Source organism: Pleurotus ostreatus (genome assembly GCF_014466165.1).
Source record: "Pleurotus ostreatus strain PC9 chromosome Unknown scaffold_5, whole genome shotgun sequence".
NCBI lineage: Eukaryota > Fungi > Basidiomycota > Agaricomycetes > Agaricales > Pleurotaceae > Pleurotus > Pleurotus ostreatus.
In genome coordinates, this window is record NW_023503160.1 from 1,709,310 (window position 1) to 1,724,131 (window position 14,822).

The following is a 14,822-nucleotide window of genomic DNA, read 5'->3' on the forward strand; positions in this document are numbered from 1 at the left end:
TTACTTGAAAATCACCATCCAATGCTCGACCATTCCTTACTTAAGAAACCGCTCCTCCATTGCTTCTCCCTTTCATCCTTTCTCGCTCGCCCCCCTTCCACGACGCGGCAATGGAGCAGTACAGGCCTGCAAGCCGCGCAAGTGACGACTCAGGTTCCGCTGCTTCCCTCGCAGGTGGGTGCCCGACGCGTTTCCAGGTCCCAGCAGTGCCTGACTGTTTCGGTTGTGCATATAGGACACGCTCAGCAGCCTGCTGGGTTCAATCAGACAGCGGGATACGCCAGGACCACACCCGCTGGCGTACCTGTGGGAGCGGGAGGGGTACCAGCTACCGGAGCTTACCGCGGAACTAGCGACGTCCCCCACGATGCGCAAGATGGGCCTCAGCCTGCGCCGCCGCCCCATGTGCCATTCTACAAGAAGAGGTGGTTCATCATCTCGCAGTTGATTATTATTCCTCTGGGCATCGCGTTACTTTTCATTCTTCTCTTCCCGGTCATCAAAGCCATCGCGCAACTAGTCGTAAACAGAAGTACTTTGGATATACAGGTGGCCCAAATAACGGAACCGTTGAATAATACGTACGTGTTGCTGACCTCGATCCTTGTCTCAATACTAATTACGCGTTTCATAGGTTCCAACTGGCACTACAAGGAAACGTGAGCTGCCCACTCTCGTTCAGGCTACTTGAACATGCTCACATATGGTTAGGTCGCTCACACGGGTATCATTAACGCTCGGATCGAGTTCAAGAATCCCGTACGCGTTACTTGGCTCGATGGGGACAACGAGGTCCCCATCGGTGTGATGAATTTAAGCCCTTTATCGACGATGAACAAACGCGCCACCATTAATGACACCACAGTGTTCAACATCACAGACGAGGCTGCATTCGGTCGATTCGCTGGGCAGATGATTACCGCACAGAACTTTACATGGAGGCTCGAGAGCGAGAACCTTCATGTTCAAGCTCTCAAATTTCCCTTGTCAAAAGGCATCAAATTCAAGAAGGATGTAACGCTGAACGGTAATGGGTTGCTAGGGTGCATTCATTACATTGCTGATTAGTGCATTATACATTATGATAGGATTCAACAGTTTCTCTGGCAATGTCGCTCTCAAGGACTTCAAGCTTCCAAGTGACAATCCACAAGGAGGCATCGATTTCGTCGCCATCACGACATTGAACAACCCCAGTCCATTTTCGCTCAATCTCGGTACTGTGTTATTCGATCTTTCCTACAAGGATGTCTTTCTTGGTACCGGGACCGGGACCGATACTGTCATCGTGTGTACCCTCATCCAAAATCAGATATGGTCATTGACGTAGTCTCGCAGGCTCCTGGACCAGTGGATGTTACGCTAAAAGGGAGACTCATACCCCATACATCGGAGGCTGAGCTTGCAGTGATGTCCGACCTCTTCACGCGTTACCTCAACGGGGAATCTTCTCTTGTCTTTGCGACCGGGCGTTCAACCCTCCAAGGCGACAATTCTTCCATTTCATGGCTCAGTGACGGTCTCAAATCGCTCCGACTCGAGGTTCCGTTCAAGTCTTCGATTCCAATTGATCCTATCAAGACCATCAGTATCGGAGACTTCTCCCTTGCATTCACCGAAGCGGATCCATGGTCACCCACTGCCCTTAGTAGAACGGTCGAAGCATCTCTCCGTGCGTATAGATGACGGCGAAGCTGTTTCTCTCGCTAACCCAACAAATGCAGAGCTTCCATTCGGGTTCGGTCTCTCGATCGGTGAAATCCAGAACGACTTCAATATCACGAAGAACGGAGCTGCTGTAGCAGGATTAAGCACAGTGAGTTGCGCCTGCTCATCATGATTTAGCTTTTCTACTGAGGAGTAACTGCCACCCAAGCCTCTCGGCGCCTCTACATCCTCGATCTCGGTTCTCAGCCCAGATGACACATCGGGCTCAATCAATATCACGATCGACAATGCTAAACTCAACTCCCCTGATCCCATGCACCCGGCGTTTTCAGCCTTCAGTACGTCACTTTGCCTCATACACAAACAACCCAACCCAATCATCTTGGTGCGATTAGACGCGGAACTCACCAGTGCTGACATGGCTGAGTTTCGTCTCGTGGGTAATTCCAGAGCGATCGCAAACATGAGCATAGGCACGATTACCTTGGACCCCATTAAAGTCAATGTTTCTACCCACCTTCAGGGGTTGCAGGGTCTCAAGGGCCTCGTCAGCATTGATTCAGTGGACGTACTTGGAGGTACCACAGAGGGCATCACGCTGGGCATTAATGGTCTGCTCGTCGTTGCTTCCACCCCAATCCCCGACTAACCATCATCTTAGTCAATATATCCAACCCTTCTAACCTCAACTTAGCTACGGGTGACTTGCGTACGTTTACTGTCTCTGTTTAGTTGCACCGGTGCTCATTCTATCTGTAGACCTGCAGCTATTCCGTGATGGCGTCCCCCTTGGGACTAATTTGTTGCCCAACCTTACTTTGACGATGGGTGACAACTTTGTTAAGGCTTCGTCTAATTTTAAGGTCTGACCTCTCCTCGCCGCTCAGTCAATGAAACTCAAACATGCTTTAGGCCAATGATAGCCCCGAGGGGCTCCAGACGCTGAACGATTTCGTGGGCAAAAAAGGTTCGTGCAACCATTGATGGCCTAGTGTTGCCCGAGTTTGATATACTTCTCAGATGTCAACTTGCACATTGCCGGATTTGATCAAAGTACAAAAGTCGTGTCATTGCTCGAAGCTTTCAAGTCCCTTGGAGTTGACGTGGTGTTGCCTGGCCTCAAGACTAATTTGCTAGACACTGCGGAGCTCAGAGGTACGCCGCCTCCCCCTTCGATCCCAACATCGTTTCTCACAAACAAATTACTCTTCTTCTTAGTTCTGCCGACCACTGGTCGGGCTAATAACATCAGTCACGTCCGAGTCAACCTCGACAACCCCTTTAGCACCGCCCTGAAGATCACCAAGATCACATCCGCAGTGACCGTTCAGGGCATCAACCTAGGTAACATCGAGACGGACACAGATTTCTCTAGCGACCCCAAGTCGAAGACGACATCTCCGGATCTTGACTTCAACCTCAACTTCGATCCAAACTCGCTATTCACTGTGACGCGCCTTCTTGCTGTTGACGCTGGGTTAGACACCACCCCTTTGGATGGAATAGTTGATGTCGGTGGTTACACGTACCTTTTTACAACCGGTAATCCACCACGCAAGCAGCAGAGAGCGAACATCTTCACGTATGTCCATAACATTCTTCATCCATTCATTCCCTTCACGTTCATGCTCCTTATAGTGGGTTCAACCTGCCGGAATTCGTGCAGACTGCTTTCAAGGAACTCAAGTCCGATGTTGAGCTGACTACGGATGTTACTATGGGTGACTATAAGACTACCCTCAAGTACACGCAACCCGGTGTCCCGACCAAGACAGATGAGAGCCTGAACCTAATTCTTCCTGTCTTGGCCCAGCCGATTGTACAAAAGGTGGTCAGCGAGTCCGGGATCAGGTATTGTACTCAGGTTCCTCATCTCTCCTTCCATTTTAACGATCATGCATAGCATTGACGATGTCCTCATCATCGACCCACAACAGAACTCGTTTAGTGAGTGTTCCTCGCGTCCAGTATTCGGAGAGTCACGAGTCTGAAACTTTATGCAGAGACGAGACTGAGAGGTGGGATAAACAACGCTGGTCCATGTATGTTTTTGCTCCCTATTGCTGCAGTGGTGCTCACTCTCTACGCCGTGTAGTTGACGCCAAGATATCGTTCAACCAAGGTCTGACCGTCGTGTGGGCCGGAAAACCGATAGGGAACATGAAGCTTACCGATGTTGATGTGGTGGGCGATGTTGGAGCCGTTCTCGATGTGGAGACGACGTTCGATGTGACTGACGTTGACCACATCACCGAGTTCACCAAGGTAGATATATGTATTGAACGCACAGGAAGGCTTTGACCAGCGGCAATTGTAGGTTCTGCTCACGGAGGAATCTTTCGAGTGGGAGATCTCCGGCGACAACTTGACTGGTACGTTGCTGCTTTCGGAGTTCTTATCCTAGCTGATGTCGCGTTTATAGTCAGCGCCATGGGTAAGAACAACCCTGGAAAGATCGACCAAATCTTATTGACCAATACAATCACAGGAATCCAGGTTGATGGCATTTCGTTATCTTCGAAGAAAGTTACGCTGAAGGGATTCAACGGCTTGAAAGGTGGCGTAAAGATCAAGTCTTTCGATCTACCCGCCAACGATCCCGCCGGAGGTATCCATCTCACAATCGAGGCTGACGCGACTAACGTGAGTTCTGAAAGTCATGATGACATTTCAAATCTGACCAATCAACGAAGCCTTCGCAAGTGGGCGTGCAGTTGTCTTCGCTAGGTTTCAACACGTTCGTTGGAAACACAATGATTGCCCCCGTCGCCAGCAAGGAGGTGACCCTTGCCCCTGGCTCTACTTCTCCCTTATCGCTTGTTGGACGCCTTGTGCCTCAGGCTTCCCAGGAAGGCCTAGACATTATTTCTCAAGTGTTTACGAACTTCTTACATGGGAAAGATAGCAATGTCGTTGTTCATGGTGCCAGCGCGGGGCCCAGCGAGGTACAGAGAATGCAATGATTTGATAACATGCTGCTGAATATACCATAGGTTACCTGGCTAAACGAGGGCATCAAAACGCTCCAAGTTGACACGATATTGCCTAACCGAGGCCCTCTGGACGTGATCCAATCAATCACCCTCAACGAATTGAAGCTACTCTTCACCCAGGATACAGCTTACAAACCCGCCACTAGCAGTAGTTCGACGTCAGCAGCTTTCACGCTTCCATTCGGGTTTCCCTTGGATATTACTTCCTTGCAACAAAAAATTGGCATTTCGTTCAACGGCCAATCATTTGCAACCCTTGACCTTCCCAAAGCTCCTACAAAAACTGACGTCAAGATGCGGGTGATAGCACTGACATTCAGTGACGTCCCTTTCGCCGTCGATGGAAATCGACACAGCGTGTTTGATGACTTTGTAGCTGCCACCACAGTCGGCAAATCAGTAACAATGCACCTATCAGGCAGCTCCAATGCTGAGGCGAACACCGCCGTTGGCCTTCTCTCTCTTCCTGATATCGCTTTCTCGGTGGACAGCTCGATTGACGGTTTACAAGGCTTGAACACGCGTCCTGTTACAGTCAGCGGCCTGGATGTGAACCATGGCTTCCCTGACTTCTTGCTCATCAAAGTCGATAGCGCTTTGTTCAATCCGAGGTAAGTTGATTGCACGGACGTCGGAACCTTATTAACGTACAATTGTTCCAGTAACCTCACAGTTGGTAAGGCGGCACCTTTTCCTCCTTGCTATTGGTGCTAAATGATGCATCCTCAGGAACTGGAGATGTTTCCTTCGCCCTGCAATTCCAGTAGGTGGATCAGTGCCCCTCTCGTCCTCAATAAGCTTACAATTTCGCAGGGATCAAACCATTGGTTCTGCTGATATCGTACGCTTATGGCTAACCCCACACCGTTCGCACACTGACATGTCATCCAGAATGGCCTTGTCATCCAGCCAGGCAATGCATCATATCCCATTGGTGAGTAGAAGCTTGCTATAGGCCCACGAACACTTCTCAAGTTTTGTTAGACGTCCATTACGCACCACAAGGGGCAGCTCAACAAGCCGGCCGAACACTGCTTCAAAACTTCCTTCAGGGAGTTGATTCAGACACGGCTATCTCGGGCAATACTGGCTCTACTACTATCGGCTCATTGAAATCGGCTCTTTCACAGATTCGACTGAGCCCAGTAACCATACCAGCTATACACCAGACGTTGGTACAAAGCACATCACTATCGTTCCCTATCGACATCGTTGAGACGGGAATTGCTTCTGCCACCTTTACCTTGGCGAATCCCTTCACTGCCAGCATCAATTTACTACGCGTTGGGACCGTTGTCACTTTCCACGGTCTCACCTTAGGGAAGATTGACAACGTAGACATCTCTTCGTCACCAGTTCACGCAGATGGCCACAGCACGGCGACATCTCCATCGTTGCCATTTAAATTTAACCTCGAGCCTAGCAACATCATTCGGCTCCTCAGCATTTCGTCTCAAGAGCAGGACGTCAGTCTCGGCCCTTTGGGACAGATGTTCCAGTTCTTGATCGAAAATCCGGAGTTCAAGCCTCCTGTAAGCTTAGGGCTCCTCGAGCTCGACTCACTTCGCTCACGACTATCTTGCAATAGGTGAAGACCGCCGTCGATACTCAAGCACCTACCTGTGTTAGGTGAGTGTTGACAATGTTGGCTGAAAACCGCCTTCCAATCTCTTTGTAGCGGGCATCAATTCGATGCGGCGGGAGCCATCTTAAAGTCGCTCTCTGGTTTGAAGGTTAATTTAGCTGTCGACACGCATACAAAGCTGGATGACTGTGAGATCCCGATGATTGCGTCGTATACTTCCCCCCTAACTTTATGCTATAGTTGCGACGGATTTAAGTTTCAATCAAGCGAACGTCCCTGCAATTGTGAGCGCTGTCTGCATGGAAGGAGATGCTTTTTTACCCAACAGCACAATTAGACCGACAGGAGCGTTCTTTTCACCATTGGCGCCGTAGCAGGACCCATCGCTCAACATCTCGTTGACGGATCGAAGCTACAGTTCTCGGAGGCCAATATAACGTGAGCCTAGATGTCAAGTTGATGCAATAACCTCCTAACGGAGTGACGCCAGAAATGTCTCTAACGATGGATTCGACTTGTCGCTGCAAGGTTCTTTGACCGACGCCGGTCCGCTAGATGCTCTCATTTCGTTCACGGAGCCCGTCACGTCTGTGTTTCTCTATTTTTTGTCCGGGTTTATTCTCATGGGCCTTAGTGTAACGTGGAATGGCAACAATATTGCGCAAATAACATTGCCCCCTAGTATGTACCCGATGCTTCCAAATCGTGTCTCACTGTGATGTTTGTACACTCTAGTTTGTGCGGCTGCTGACTCTGGGGTCCCCAACTATCAAACGAATGGTCGATTAAAGATTACTGACGTTTCTCAGTAAGTGATCTGCCATCCGGGCTTGTCATGCAGCGCTGATGATCCCTAGATTCACCGCATTCGCGACTGCGTTACTACATGATGAATCCTTTGAATGGACTATATCGACGGATAAACTCCGAGTGCAAGCACTAGGAACCATATTTGATAATGTTTCTCTGTCAAAGAAGGTGTTGTTCAAGGCATTCAACGGGCTCAATGGTGTCACGATCAGCAACTTCCAGCTTCCTCATGATGACCATGCTGGTGGGATCAGCATTCAAACGGATTCTTTGATTCCCTCTCCTGCTCGTGGGTGCATTTTGTCTGAGAAGATATGCGCAAAGTTGACGAACATACTAGAGCTCGGTATCCAACTCGGCACCGTCGGGTTCGAGTCCTTCTTCGAGGGTACTCATGTAGGACGTAAGGACCGTGGTACAAATTTACTATATATCTTGTTTACTAATATAGACCTCTAGCTTTATCCGGGTCTGGTCTGTTCCTCACTGCTGGTTCCATTACGCCTCTCCCCCTTACAGGACGAATTGTCCCTCAGAGCGACTCTGACCTTCAAACCATTGGAAAACTCTTCTCAGGCTTCTTAGCTGGCCAGAATCAGACTCTTGTAGCGAAGGGTGATTTCATTCAACCCGGAGCTTCGTCAGTAGGATGGCTCAGCGAAGCTTTCAAGACGCTCGAGTTGACTGTAACTTTACCCGGTCAAATCTCTGAAGTCAGTGGTTCGACTAGTCCAAGTAGCGATTGGAGCTGAAAGAGAGGATTAGGTCATAACTGCAATCACGCTTGACGACTTCGCAGTGACGATGAAAACGCCCGACCAAGCGTTCGCACCTCTTGCAAGTTCCCAAGGAACAGTTGCTCAGTACAAGAATCCATTTGGGTTCTCGTTACAAGTGATCGAATCAAAGCAAACACTGATTCTCAGTTCGTCGGGGGTTGATATTGCTCAAGTAAGACACTGTTCCCTTCTCTCTTCCCTACGCGGCTTTGACGATGATTTGACCTAGCTCGACATACCTAATGCGCCCGCAAACGGCGGTGTTTCCACCGGAAATCCTGTCGATCTACCGATTGCTTTCAAGGACGTACCTATGAAGTCTCTGAATAACCAAGGCTTCCAGGCCCTCTTCGCACATGTCACATTGCAGGAGACCGCGGCTCTTGACCTCAAAGGAACCGCTGACGTTACCGCACACACTGCGATAGGCAACGTCCCCATTTCCGGCATACCCTTCAAGGTTCCTTCAAGCTTGAAAGGTATCAACTCCTTCGGCGGTACCGCGTCTTTGAGCAATGTATCCGTGACGGGTAGTGGTGGAAACGGAGGTAGCGAATTTATCGTCTCGCCGTTGATAAACACGTTGCACAACCCGTCCAATGTCACGTTGAGTACCGTGGACATATCTCTACCCGTGATGTTCAATGGCGTCAAGATCGGCAGGGCAGCAATCGATGTACGTTTCGTGATCAGTGTCAGTTCTACGTTCAGAGTCTAACTTGGCCTCTCACAGCCCTTCAATCTCGTGCCAGGCGACAACGATATCCCTGCCGAATTCCACTACCAACCCGACGACGCCAATAATACTGTCGCCCAGGTCGGTCATTGCGAAACTATTGCTAATGATTGCGGAGGACTGATGACCGTCGACAGGGCTTCTTGACTCAGTTTATTCAAACGGACAATCGGTTGCCCCTTGTAATCCAAGGAGACTCAGCTAGCACGCCGTTCGCTTCGTTACAACCAGCTCTCAGCGGCTTGCGTCTATCGTCTCAGCTAGCAGGTAGGTTGAAGGGCCTAGCGTTGTGTTCGTGCTCTAATGTTGTTACCTTTTCACAGGTACAAACAACCCAACTATTATCACTCACGTCCAAGTCCTTATCACCTTGGATTCCTTGGTCACCAACCTCGTATCCGTCAACTTCGACGTCTTCAATCCCTTCAATACAGATCTCGTTATTGAATTCGTACAAAGTGATTCAGGCGTCAATGGCCAGATATTCGCCCACTTCGAGCAGCCGTTCGACAATTTCGTCATTCCCCCAGGTCAAACAGTCAACTCCGGAACATTCGGAAACGTCCTTCTTACCCAAGGTGCTATTGCAGCGTTGGACATTATTCCGCTAGGTATTCTGGATATCGGCGCGGCGAACACGGTAAGGATCGGGAGGGGCGGATACCAAGTGCCGTGGCTACAACTTAATCAAAAAGCGGTTCCTACGAAGTACGACCTGCAGCTTGGATTTTCTGCCATGAAGCAGAAGGCCGAGTCGGTCAACGCAACGTCGAGTTCTGAGGCGCTCAGCAGTACGTCGGCTAGTGCGTCCACAGCTGCTGTCGAAAGCTCGGCTGCGGCTCCCGAATCGACAAAGGGCGAGGCAGAGGCACTTCCTACCACGAAGACACCAGATGCCGAACCTTCGATCAGTCAGCCAGAAGCGAAACCCGAGCAAGATGCACCGCAAGCCAAACCAACACCAACACCCTCTGCCAGCGAAGAGAGTCTTAACGATTCGAAGGTGCGTTCCTAGCATTCAGCAACGATGCTTGTAAGCTCACCTTATCGTTTCCTCAGGATCCGTCGGCAGCTGCAACCATACCCGAAACCACACCCCGAGATGCCCCATCGAGGACCTCTTCGTAAATTCATCCCTCGGAAGTCTGTAATAGACACTTTTGACGTTCTATCTCGAGAGACTTTTCATTGAACATTCATCAACCTGTTTCGCAATGTTTTGTTGAACGGGCCTGGACGCGTTGATGTTATACCACGCAATGACTATTGTTATTTCTACATTTGCATGTCCTTTTCGAAATTACGATGTATTCGTTGAAATGATATAATTCAAGAAAGCGTAAGCTTAGGCCGGGGGAAGGAATGCTGTCCAGAGGATAATGGAGATGCTTCCCCAGAGGAAACTCCACCATACCCATAACCGAGCTAGGCTATGGGTGGGTTTGTGACAGTGTAACCACGCCGCAGCCCAATAGATGGTGGGCATAGATGCAGCGAGGCGGAGGGCGATTTGCGTGTGCGATGCAACGAGGAGAGTGACTCCCATGAAGCAGGTATGGATGACATGAGGAACGAGTTTGAGTGTAAGGAAATTTGAGCTCGATGGACTGGACGGCCGTCTCTCCACTGCACGCCGATCAGGGCAGAGATTGCGCAAGTACCAAAAGCTGAATGAGAAGAGGATAAGAAGTACGGGCGCTGGGAGGATGAAGTTGGGGAGCTGTTGGAGGGTCCAGTATTTGAATAGGCCGACATTCCAGTACTTGGCTTGAACGTAGCTGTAAATGGATGGGATTGTGCGCGAACACCACTCTGGAGCGGAGACGTCTGCGCTAAGGCAGAAGGCTAGGTATGCATTGCAGTGATGGTATATGAATGGGGCAAATACCATGCCGACGAGGGGGATGGATTTACAGAGGTTGGCGAGTGAAATCTGATAATTGTCAGTCGCATTCAACACCATGACCCCGCGCACGTACCTTTTTCTGGAGCAGAAACGGCTCGACGAGCATGCCCCAGAGGATGAAGCCTGCGAGGACAATGCCATTTGATCTGAAGGATCCAGCGATCATGAACCACAGCGCCGCGCGGAGCCATTCTTTCCTTGCACAGTGCAACATTCCCCTATACGCTGCACATGTATACCATCCTTCTGGGGACGGTGCCAATCTCAGTGTGATGGGGCTCGAGGGCAACAGGCTGAGCAGCGTTGCGAGCCGGGCAAGTTTGGGAGACCCCAAGACCAGCGAGGAGAGCTCATATAGCGTCAGCGCGCTGAACATCGAGATAGGGAGTAAAGCGAGGGCATGGAAGAGAAACGATAAATGGTCCGAGCCTGAGGATGAGGAGAGGATACGTAGGACGCTGGGTACGCCTGGGAAGAAGGCCCACTCATACTCGTAAACGTAGCCGTGGTCCGCGATGTGCGCAAAGTGGAACGCGTCCCATCTGAAGAACGGGCTGTCGATGGCGGCGACGGTGGGCGACGAGTCGAAGAGAACGACGGCGGTGTGGCAGGCGTAGGCGAAGGCGGCGGTGAGGAGGTGCGCCGCGCCCGAGAGGAGGACAAGCTCGAAAGGCATGTGATCGCTGTTGCCAACAACGCTCATGACCCCGCCGCGCTGTCTCGTCCGAGGCTCTTTGAGTGAGTCCATCAGCGCCACCAGTGACCACTTCCTTCTCTCACACAGCTTCAAGACAACGACGAGTATCTTCACGGTGGGTCGCTTTCCCTGCTTTCGCTAATTCTCAACCTCAATGTCCTACAGTGAAAAATCTCGTTCGTGCAGGTGAAACGATATTCTCGACCAAATATGAGCGTCGGGCCGGCGGCAAGGGCGCAAACCAGGCAGTCGCCATCGCAAAAGCTGGTGGGCGCGTAGATCTCCTGGGCTCGGTCGGGGAAGACGGTATATGGCTCATCCAATATCTCCAAGCCATCGGGGTCAGCACCGACAATGTCTCCGTAGTCGAGGTGAGCACCGTCGAATACTGTCTGGTCCCTGTTGCACGATCCTGAGAAGCGAAGACACATACAGGGCGCGCGATGATCCAAGTTGCGGACGACGGCGAGAACAGCATCAGTATGCGATTCTTCTCTGACAAGTGCTGTATGAACTCAATGATCAATCCACCCAGTCCTCTATCCGGGAGCCAATTTCTATCCATTACCCCTCCCTCGTGCACTCGATTCAAGATACACTCATCTTCTCCTCCAAAACGAAGTCTTGTTCTCATCAACACAAACCTATCTCCGCCTCTCCAAGTCCTGCAACCCTCCGATCATCAGTATCTTCAACCCATCGCCCATCCCGTCCAAAGAACAGGTCGCCCAATTTCCGTGGAGTAACCTGGACTGGCTCATTGTCAATCAAGGCGAAGCGACTGCTCTATGTGAGATCCTCACCGAGGAATCAATCCTCAAAGATACACCCATTTCTGAAATCATTGCGAAGCTCTGCGACGCGCCTGCATTCTATCCATCCACCAATATCATATGTACTCTGGGTGCTAAAGGCGTCTTTGCTCATACTCTACATGGGACGATTGTCGTTCCTGCTGCATCTCTCCGAGGGCCCGTCATAGACACGACAGGCGCAGGCGATTGCTTTACGGGCTTCTTTGTGGCTGGCTTGATGGAACACTCGGCGAACAAAGTTAGTACGACTTTGTCGTTACCCGAACTCGAGTCCATCCTACGGACGTCCGTGGAGGTAAGCCGCTTGCAATGTGGGTTCAACCGGTGACTCATGTGTAGATACCAGGCCGCCGGGATATGCGTACAGAGAAGAGGGACCATAGAAAGTATTCCTACTCGAAAAGAACTTACCCAATGAACGCCATTTTATCTCTTAATGCCAACAACGATGCTAATAAAGTCTAGCTATGGTGCAACAACAATCTAGTTATTATTGGGGTATGTTTTATGATTGTTGGCTGACTATATAGGTTAAGTGAGACCGTCTATTACAACACACTGAACCTCGAATCCTCTTCCAGACTTTTCCTCAGCGCGTCCCATTCCCCCTCTTCCACGCTACCTGCCATCCGGCAGCAAACAATCTGCTCGGGTAGTCCGCCCTTGAATGTGTCGTTCTCTTCACAGCATTCTTCAACATCGCCTTGCTCCCTTTGCCATGCCAGTCCTACGAGAGTCATGAAGTCCCCAGGCGACCGACACACTATCTTCAAGGCCATCAGTTGGCCCGAGATCGCTTTGACGTGTCGGACCACGTCCATCGGAAATTGGTCCCACACCACTGTCATCTCCTTTAACTTCTCGCACTTGATCTGACCGTTTCCGCTGCTACCGGAGAAGAATGGCACTCTCTCTCCTCTGAAGGCGAACCTCCGTAACTCTGGCATGTCTACATTCGGAAGGAAGACGAAGGTCCGCTCGTACGTCGCGTTGAACCAGATCGACAGATCCTGCAGGTGCGGCGCGACCATGTCTAGGATATGAGTTATTGCACCGGAAGCCACGATGCCTCGGCTGCGACATTCGTGTGGAACAGTGATAGATCGCGTGCACTTGGTTTTGCGATGTAAGGAATTGAGATAGGCATGACTGTCCAGTTCTTCGTTCTTCCTCATTTCCTTCTCCTCGACGTTCGTGCCTTCCTCCGCATCCACGTCGACAACAATATCCAGTGTATTGACACTTCTCTTCCCCTCCTCCAATGCCTCCAGCATATCCGCAAAAGCTACAATCTTCTCCACACCCTTCAACACCACCCTCTCAAACCTCACGGGCTCGGAGGTCTCCCTGACATATCGAGAGACCAAAGCGAGGCTGCGACCTGTCGCCCCGTCGTCGGTGCATGCAAATGCGAAGATCCGGGTCCATATTTCCGGGGGGCAGGTGTGAATGCTGCCAAGTTGCATTGTAGTGATCATCGAAACCTTGTCGTGAGTTGTGAGCTTCCCTCGTTGGCGTGTAGTAGATGGGGGTGTTTGAGAGGGGACGGTGAGTGTTATGCGATTTGATGCGACGCGTGAAGATAGTCGATGCTCGTCAATGATAAATTACTCGAGGACTTTTGAAGTGGGCCTCTATGCAAGTGGTTTGGGGTTTGCTCTTTGCTCGATGTCAGGGAGCCGAGCTTTTATACCCTCGCCCCTTCTGCCCCCTCCGTGTGTTACGCAACCTCAAAAAATTTGCTTCTCGAACCTGCAACTCATGGCGTCGTGTACGAGACATGCCTGGGACCTGTCGGGCGGTTTACGTGAGTTGACGCCAACACGGTTACCCTGTACTTGACTGTCCCAAAGATAACTGATAAAAGTCCGAGCCAGTCTCGCACCCGCCTGGTGCTTCTGCTATTGATAGAAAGTACTAGGCCCGATGTATATTTTTAATCTCCGACAACCGTCGCGTCTCTCCATGTAACGGGTGGCTTTCCGAGGTCCGCGAGGTGGAGAAAAGAGTTGAGAAACAGCGAGTCAACCAAGACCTGTGTTGATGATACCAGCAAGCGGCGGAGTACAAGTATGCTATGCGGGAAACACTGAGAGGGGTCTGTATGGTAAATGATAATTACAAGCATAGCACATAAGGAATACAGGTGAGTGCATAATGATCTATGAAAGGCCATGAACTAACTAGAATGTCCATGAATAACTTAAAAAGCCATGACCTGAGTGTAAAGGGACACTCCTATTTTCCCCTATTTTCCCTGTCCCTATCCTTTCCCCCTTGCTCCTTTCCCTTTCCTTTCATTCCATGGACTCTTAGTAACATTTCCTTTCCCTTTCCCTTCCTTTCCACCCACTCACCTTGCATCCAGGTTGTATTCAATAACTCTGAAGTGTTCCTGCAGTTTGGACTTGCTCAGACTTGCTCTGTTATGGTTCAACGTTTCTTCTTTCACTTCTCCTATATATATCACATGATGGGACACATTGTTGCTTATCACTTACACCTTTGAGCTGTATTACTAATTGTCTCAATCAGTGCCTCACCACTGCAGCATGGGTGCAGTGAGCAAGCATTATAACCTGTGCCACCAAGCTAATCTCATAGCATGACCATAGTCAAGGGGGTCAAGAGGTATATCTGGCGGTCCACCACTGTAAGGGCAACCTCAAGATGGCTGCACAGCACAGGCCTAGCAGAGGGAGAATCCAAAGATATGAATAGGACTAGCTACAATACATGAGAGAGCTGCTCACCTAGCAGAGGGAGAATCCAAAGAGAACAGGATAAGGATTCTCCATGCTAGGAAGCAAAGTATATACTGTAGTAGCGTGAG

At 50.4% G+C, this 14,822-nt stretch overlaps 4 protein-coding genes across 4 annotated transcripts; 2 read left to right on the plus strand and 2 right to left on the minus strand.

The window, feature by feature from the left end:
• Window positions 1–110: 110 nt before the first annotated feature.
• On the plus strand, window positions 111–9,699 carry PC9H_007618 (uncharacterized protein; the record flags this gene model as incomplete). Its single annotated transcript, XM_036777147.1, has 44 exons — window positions 111–174; window positions 236–581; window positions 635–659; window positions 712–1,027; window positions 1,089–1,288; window positions 1,339–1,672; window positions 1,725–1,816; window positions 1,877–2,006; window positions 2,064–2,279; window positions 2,330–2,377; window positions 2,428–2,531; window positions 2,581–2,635; window positions 2,689–2,823; window positions 2,887–3,250; window positions 3,307–3,519; window positions 3,572–3,615; window positions 3,672–3,710; window positions 3,764–3,933; window positions 3,986–4,040; window positions 4,091–4,102; window positions 4,157–4,311; window positions 4,362–4,613; window positions 4,662–5,272; window positions 5,324–5,337; window positions 5,391–5,424; window positions 5,475–5,502; window positions 5,553–5,595; window positions 5,646–6,193; window positions 6,250–6,290; window positions 6,340–6,434; window positions 6,487–6,530; window positions 6,584–6,684; window positions 6,737–6,832; window positions 6,881–6,927; window positions 6,982–7,054; window positions 7,104–7,345; window positions 7,397–7,459; window positions 7,516–7,769; window positions 7,822–8,007; window positions 8,065–8,511; window positions 8,569–8,652; window positions 8,709–8,838; window positions 8,895–9,574; window positions 9,631–9,699. The coding sequence occupies 44 exons, from the start codon at window positions 111–113 to the stop codon at window positions 9,697–9,699; spliced, it is 7,299 nt and encodes a 2,432-aa protein (XP_036630767.1).
• A 217-nt stretch (window positions 9,700–9,916) lies between these two features.
• Window positions 9,917–11,153, minus strand: GPI18 (ER membrane glycoprotein subunit of the GPI transamidase complex-like protein; the record flags this gene model as incomplete). The annotated part of the gene is made up of 2 exons (XM_036777148.1): window positions 9,917–10,504; window positions 10,551–11,153. 2 exons carry the CDS (start codon window positions 11,151–11,153, stop codon window positions 9,917–9,919), a joined length of 1,191 nt encoding a protein of 396 aa, XP_036630768.1.
• A 25-nt stretch (window positions 11,154–11,178) lies between these two features.
• On the plus strand, window positions 11,179–12,407 carry PC9H_007620 (uncharacterized protein; the record flags this gene model as incomplete). The annotated part of the gene is made up of 6 exons (XM_036777149.1): window positions 11,179–11,215; window positions 11,269–11,289; window positions 11,340–11,545; window positions 11,600–11,654; window positions 11,710–12,284; window positions 12,336–12,407. The coding sequence occupies 6 exons, from the start codon at window positions 11,179–11,181 to the stop codon at window positions 12,405–12,407; spliced, it is 966 nt and encodes a 321-aa protein (XP_036630769.1).
• A 130-nt stretch (window positions 12,408–12,537) lies between these two features.
• Window positions 12,538–13,467, minus strand: PC9H_007621 (uncharacterized protein; the record flags this gene model as incomplete). The annotated part of the gene is made up of 1 exon (XM_036777150.1): window positions 12,538–13,467. The coding sequence occupies one exon, from the start codon at window positions 13,465–13,467 to the stop codon at window positions 12,538–12,540; it is 930 nt and encodes a 309-aa protein (XP_036630770.1).
• Window positions 13,468–14,822: the final 1,355 nt, after the last annotated feature.